At 49.0% G+C, this 7084-nt stretch overlaps 2 protein-coding genes across 2 annotated transcripts in view; both read right to left on the bottom strand.

The window, feature by feature from the left end:
• The window catches only part of COMMD1 (copper metabolism domain containing 1), a 66589-nt gene extending 65884 nt beyond the window's left edge, over nt 1-705 (bottom strand). Inside the window, exon 1 of the mRNA XM_054629537.2 lies at nt 477-705. Coding sequence (XP_054485512.2) covers nt 477-665 — 189 coding nt within the window. The 5' untranslated portion in view covers nt 666-705. The remainder of the gene's footprint in view (nt 1-476) is intronic.
• Nucleotides 706-931: 226 nt separating this feature from the next.
• CRLS1 (cardiolipin synthase 1) lies at nt 932-6509 on the bottom strand. The gene is made up of 7 exons (XM_054629999.2): nt 6089-6509; nt 5649-5786; nt 5078-5207; nt 4544-4629; nt 4105-4173; nt 3696-3787; nt 932-2241 (listed from the first exon to the last, which is right to left on the bottom strand). Exons 1-7 carry the CDS (start codon nt 6368-6370, stop codon nt 2154-2156), a joined length of 885 nt encoding a protein of 294 aa, XP_054485974.2. The 5' UTR covers nt 6371-6509; the 3' UTR covers nt 932-2153.
• Nucleotides 6510-7084: the final 575 nt, after the last annotated feature.

Consider the following 7084-nt stretch of genomic DNA (forward strand, 5'->3'; position numbering starts at 1 on the left):
CCTGCACAGCGCGGGCCTGAGGAGCTGCGGCTCCTGAGGGGCGGCCACAGAGCCCGAGGCACAGGACGGCGGAAGGAGCGGAGTTCTATGGGACCCACCGTACCCTGGAGCCCCACTCCCGGCCCTGCACAGCCCCATCCGCAGCAGCCACACCCTGCGCTGGACAGCAGTGTCCAAACGCTTCCTGAGCTCCGCCAGGCTGCCCGGGGAGCCCGTTCAGCGCCCAGCCCCCTCCGGGTGCAGAACCTTTTGCTAATATCCAACCAACCCTCCCCTGACACAGCTCCAGGCCGCTCCCCGCCCCGGGCTGTGCCCGCTCGGGGATGGAGCCGGAGCTGTCACCGCGGGCAAGGCAGGGCACAGGGCAGGGCAGTGCTCTGGGCCCTATACCCGGAGCCCCCCGTAGGAGGAGATGCCGGACACCGGCGGGAGTGCGGCTTTCCCCAGACCGCGGCCCATTCCCCCGCCGCCGCTACCTGCAGCAGGCCGCCCATCTTGACGCGCAGGGCGCGGAACTCCTCCGGCGTTGCCTCGGGGTAGAGCTGGGCGCGCAGCAGCTCCTCGGTGATGCCGGCAGTGCCGTGGAAGGCGGCCTGGGCGATGCCGCTCAGCAGCGCGCTCAGCGGCCTGCAGCCCTCGGGCGGCGGCGGCTCGGGCGCCGCCATCGCGGGCAGGGCGCGTCCCCGGTACGGCGGCCGCGCGGGGCCAGAAACGCTCCCCGAGCCAGCTCCAGTTCCATTAACCAGAACCTGACAGCAGCCAGCTGAGTGGGTACAATAAATCCCAGCTTTTTGAACTGGTTTAGTCACGGAAAATACTCCACTACTCACGTAGTTTAAGGAAACGTCCACCCTCTATCCTTTGCTGAAAGATGCAGGGCTGACCATTAAAGACGGGGCCAGTAAAAACAAAGGAACTAATAAAGACCAAGTGTTTTCTCTGTGCACCATTTTATATAAGTTTCAATATAAAGAAAACATTAAAATACTTCATCTATACAAACACACTGTCACAAAAGAGACGGTGTGCTCTCCTACAGAAAATTTTCTTTGCTAATACAACAATAATACAGTGGTATTATTTACCTCCTGATTTCAGACATTGAAACCCTTCATAGTTGTACTTTTTTATGACATAAAAGAAAAATCATGTTGTTCACAAAGAGAAAATATGAGTTTATGATCAACTTGACCTGTTCTGCCTTGCTCTTTCTTCGGTAGAGAACAGGCAAAGAACAAGTTGTCCTTGCATGAGGGGGAGCACAGAGTACATCTTGAAGCTGGAAGTACAGGAAGAAATAACAGCAAACACATCTAAAATTTCTTCCACTGTCTCCATTCATTTGGACAGTATTTTAAACGTTCTCTTCAGCCAGTGGTATTGGGATTAAACAACATCTTTAGGAGATTTAAAGCATCTGGAGATACAGGAACTTCTTTCAATCACTAGAAATGAATACATAGGATGAGAAACAACTCCATTTGGGTACAGACTCCTCACAGCACCGCTGACCTTCCTCAAAAACCCTGAGTACAGTTCATCATTGTTCATCTTTAAAAAGAAAAGGGAGCAGGGTAGGAACTCTTCATGCCTTATCAGCATCACCTGTGGAATATAAAGCAAAATTTCTCTCTGCTTTAAGTTTCTGAAGACACTGTCCCTCGATGACAGGCTTCCTTCTGCTGCAGCCTGAGGCGAGTCATTAGGTCCTAATGAGCAATGCTGGTTTACTGACAGGCTGAGGTACAAACTTGTTCTGGTAATTGCTTTTTCTTCTCAGATCCCAGTGTACTCAGTGCCTTGCATGAATATGGCAAAACAAATCTGGTGCCAAGTGTACGTCTTGACTTCAAAACCAGCATAAAATTACTCAAAATGCACATGGCAGCAGCAAGTAACCTGTGTTTTTACTAATTATTTATTTGTTTTTGTAAACAACCTCATTTTTCAAGAAATTAAAAATACATCAAAAAGTCTGTCTCTACATATATACACAGTACGTGTTCAAATTTCACTTCATTGTGATGCCATGGTTTAAGCAGAAAAACAAAGAGTGCTTTGATCCAAAACTCAGCTGCAATACCACCACCTCTGGGGGCACAGCACCTTCCTGACTTTCCAGGAACACTTCACCTTTGATCACCTGGACCACTTCACTTGTTCTTGATCACCTGGACAGTTTTCCTGCCATAGTGGTAATAGCTGTAGGCAGATGTCACTGTTGTGAAAGCTGTGATGCACCTTTGGGGAAAAGAGGTCCTTTAAGTCATGGACAATAGAAAAAGTGCCTTTTTTTTAGCATTTGTTTATAACTACAGAGTCAGGAACTATGCTCCACACAAACGCAGCTTACAGTTTATAAGCTGAAATTCAGTGCTGTGGGGAGGATTAGATAAACAAAGGCTCTGCCATCCAGGGGTAAGCAGCATGCTTCAGTGTAACTGCATACCAGGACAAATTATCACCACACCAGCACTTGCTTTAGAGAAGGGAAAATAAAAGATTCAGCATTTGCAGCCTACATTAACTTTTACCAGCTTGAGAACTGACAGATGTGAGAAACTATTCCTTGGCAGTGTGAGCAGGAAGCATTCAAACCACTCAAGACTCAAACTTACCATTTTCACCAAATCCCAAAGCTAAACAACAAGTTCCTGCTTCAGGCTCTTTCGTTTCCCTCCCAGACCACAGATATCCCTAAATGAGCAGTGCTCCTCTGTGAAAGGCTGACACCACCCTGAGGTCACTGCTACAGCCCTGCCTACCCCTCTGCTGCCCTCCCTGAGCACTGCCAGGGAGTTTCTGAGAGCATTCACAGAACACCCGGGCAAATTACACCCAGCGGCAACTCTAGATTTTGTCTTACCACCAGGATAGAAAACCACAGACTGTTAAGATAAGTTCATTCATAGTTCTTTAAACACTTCTCGGTTTGGGTTGGTGGTTTTGGTTTCTTTGGTTTGGTTGTTTTTTTTTTTTTATTTCCCTAGAAGTCAAGTAGCACTTGATTTTGCACTACTTTAAACTAAGTTACCAAGTAATTCTGACATCTGCTGTTCAGAACTCTTTGTTCTGAACTTTTGCCAAACAGCTCAGGAAAAATAACTGCACTCAAACAGTTGCAGTTCAGAGCTCCAGTGAGAGGAGAAGGAACAGCATTTCTTAAGGAGGGAAGCTCCTTGATACCTGTTCTCATCCCATCTCTCTCCTTCCTTGCTGAAGTCTAGCAGGAATCACCATTTCTCCATGTGCTTTACAAAGAGGCTGCAGAAACCTGGATTTCAAGATAGCAGGTACAGTATAAAGCAAAAATAAGAATGGCTATTATTGCTGATCCCAAGGTTGCTTGCTCAAGGATACTTCTGGCATGAATAAATGAGGAATCCATGCAGCCTTTCATCCTGCTCCTTTTTTCTCCACTGATCTGAATTTATGTTTTGCCTGTATGCACCATGCCTACCCCAATGACTTGTTTCTAAGCTATTATTCCTGGATCCTAGCTAGTTTCATTAAGTACCAATAAATATCTACCTCTGGTGTCATTTAAGACTAAAGGTGTAAAAATTCAGGCATATGGGCTTATTGCATCTTCTGGGCACAGAAGATTTTTTTGTTCCACACAAATTAATCTTGATTACCAGTTTCCTTAGGAGTACATTAAATTATCTGGGAAAAAAAAGTAAGATATCAGTTACCATAACGTCTGCAGATATATGCTGTCCACATAATTGAAAACAGGTGCTGCTAAAGAAGCTGCCACCAAAATCAGCTGAACTGCTGTGTTCATCTGAGAAAAGCAAAACAGGAACTGTGAGCAACATGAAGGAGTACAAGGAATACCAACATACACTTGTATTACTGCTTTAAGAATTAGTTTACATTAAAAAAAATTATTTAGAAACCTTCTTAAAATAAAGTATCTTACTCTCTCCAAATTAGCACATGCTCTGACAGAGTACAGTTGAAAACCTTTCAGGATCTAAGTATAGTTGGCACTATTTTGAAACTGTACTCAGCAGTAGTGGTAAATTATCCTCACCCTCCAAACCACACAATGCTCCAAGTACCCAGGAGTTATCTTTTGTAACAAGTTATTGCTCTTACCTTGCTGATGAATGTTGGTTTTAATTGTGCAGTAGCATAACAGGGGTTAAAATACCTACTCAGTGTTCTCTGTTGGGGGAGAATAGAGGGAAAAAAAATGCAGCCCTTGTACATTCAATCTGAAATACCTGATACAAATAAATGATAAAGAAAAAGGCAACTGCAGCACTAAAGAATTACACTGCTCTTTTGTAAGATTTATTATTACACATCACACACAGGAAAAAAGTTATCAGTAGCTCTGATTTATCTTTACAAACCATATTTTATTAAAACACTGCTCTGCTCAGAAATCTGTTTGACAAAAGAACTAGCATTACATCTGTAACCATCAAGCCTCAAGATGACAAATCTCTTGGTCACAATGTTGCTATTAATTAAGCTTATTAATGTATGTATTTTTCGTTATGATTGGACATTTTTAATGCTGTGCACTCACCGGTGGAGAAAGAGTTTTGTATCGCACGTAAAAGACGGCGGCAATGAGCGCCGCATCCCGCAGGATGATCATGGAAGTCAGGGGAACTGCAAGGTAAGGCAACACCAGCCAGTGAAAAACTGTCCATGATTAAAGGTAAAACACAACCAAAAGAGCAGGAAATTGGAAGCAAGACGGAAATAACCACACCCAAATTCTCTTGAACGAGTTCTGTGCATTACTGAGGATGTTTAACACAACCCTTGAAAGGGTTTAAACTGAAGACTTAAAACAATCCAGTCCATGAAAATAAACGTTATAGAGATACTATTATTGCTTTAAAGAAAGAGCACCTAAAAATGGCAGTACATGCCACTTTGTATGTGGCAGCACTTGCTTTCTGTGGGGTCCGTTTGGAAGTGTTTAAAGGGAGCAAAAGACAAAGCAAGAGTTCCAAGAGATACACAGTTTTCCTTCTAGGAACACAAGAAATGTTGCTACACATAAACTGACCTTCTTTACCTTATCTAGAGCACACAACTGAAATTTCCTCACCTGGGATAAGATTTGCACAAGTTAGGCTCACATAGAGCACACTGATGAGGATTTTATCAGCCAGGGGATCGAGAGCACTTCCCAGTGCTGATTTCTGATTAGCCCAGTTCCGTGCAATAAATCCGTCCAACTAGGAAAAACAAAATTAAATTCCTCTCTGTTAGAAGAGATGAACCAAAACAGCTCCTGTACGCTACTTTAGAGACATATTTAATGAATGACATGAGGTAAAACAGTGAGTTTAACTAGGATAAAATGTGACACCTCTTAGCTGATACTTGTATCATTTAACAGACCAGCAGGTGCACAAGCACGGAGTGGCCAATGCCCACAGGGGTTGGTCAGGGAGCCCTGACATTCCCCTTTCCTCCATTAGCATAAAGTCCCCTTCAGGCACCTGCAAATTCCCTTTGCAGCACCACAAAGGATATATACAGCATTCCTAGAAACCAACAAATCTGAAAACAAATCTGTTTTGTCCGTTTCCATTCTACACCGGAGTCTGTTCCAATGCACGCCCACGGGATCCCCGTGAGCCCAGAGTTCCCAAAGCCTTTCCAAACCGACATACCAGGTCTGTCACGCCAGCCAGGACAAACACACCGAGGGCAACGTTGAAATTCTCTTCAACAATCAAATAGCCCAAAACTGGCGCCAGACCCATTCTCGCCATGGATAGGATATTTGGGATGGTCCAGGGGTTTTCATACTGTAAAGCAAGAAACGAAAAAACTTCAGGGCAGGAACTCAAACCCTGCCTTGGCACGTAGAAGAGTTTTTAATCGCTACAAATACTTTTTCCACTTAACTAGCCAGAAAGCCTACAAAGTTCTTGGAAGCAGCCCGCTGCTTTCGCAAGGCGCACGGCCTCGACCTGCTAAACATTAACTTCTCCTTGGCCAGAAAAGCGCCTCGCTGCGAGAGCCCCCAGGGCAGGCAGAGTCTGTGCCTCGGAGCGCAAGCCGGGTGTGACACGGCTTAGCCCGCCCGTCCCCGCCGCCCCTCACGTACCAGCTCGGCGTAGGGTCCCGCCGCGCCGCGCTCCCGCCGGGGCTCGGGCGGGGCGGCCCCGCCGCTCAGGAGGCGCCAGGCGCCGGCGGGCGCGCGCAGCAGCCGCGGGAGCCCCGCGCAGGCGGGCACGCACGAGACGCCCCCGCCGCGCCGCCCCCCGCTTCCCGCCGCCGCCGAGCCGGGCCGGCCGCCCAGAGGCCTCGCTCCGCCGCTCGGCCGCCTCCGCGCCGCGGCGCGGAGGAGCCCCCAGGAGCCCCTGCCCAGCCAGGCGGCGGCCAGCATGGCGCAGCAGGAGCGGCGCGGGAGAAGCGCTACGGCAGAGGCGCTACCCGCGGGAGCGCGCGGCCTCGCGCCATCCGCCCCGCGGGACTGAGCACGGCGCGCCAGCCGCGCGCGGCGCGTGTGCCGCGAGCGCTGCCGGGGACGCGCGACCTTTTGCGGCGTTTTGCGTCAGCCCCGCCCCTCCGCCGGGCCGCGCGCTTTACGGCAGGCAGCCGAGTGGAAAGGCCGGTCCCGGCAAAGCGCTGCCCCAGTGCCTTCCTGCCGTATTCCCGGTGCATTCCCGCCTGCCTCCCGGCCCAGACTCTTCCTCGGCGGCCCCCTGGCGCGGACGGCGATGCCCATGGCGGGCCGGTGGGCGGCTGCCCGGGCTCATCCCGCTCCTCCTCACGACGGGGCCGCGCCGTTCTCGGAAAGCCCTTGAGGGAGGAAGGGGAAGGTTCGCTTTGCCTTAAGGAACTGCTCAGAGAGCGCGAGCGGTCTCTGGTGCTCGGCCTCTGCTTCTGGCTCTCGCTTGCCCGCGTTTGCTATGTCTCAAGGAGGAACGGGAATGAGTTCGCTTTTCTGGGTGCAGTCGTTTGTTGGCTCCTGGGGCACGCTCCTGTCCCCAACCCTGCACTAAGCCAAAAGCAGTCTCCAACACCTACTGCCCTTTAGCTGATAGAGCAGACCTTTCCCCTTCAGAGCTCCGATGTAGAACTATGATTTTGTACTTAA

The sequence above is a fragment of the Agelaius phoeniceus genome, chromosome 3 (genome assembly GCF_051311805.1).
Source record: "Agelaius phoeniceus isolate bAgePho1 chromosome 3, bAgePho1.hap1, whole genome shotgun sequence".
In the NCBI taxonomy this organism is placed as follows: Eukaryota; Metazoa; Chordata; class Aves; order Passeriformes; family Icteridae; genus Agelaius; species Agelaius phoeniceus.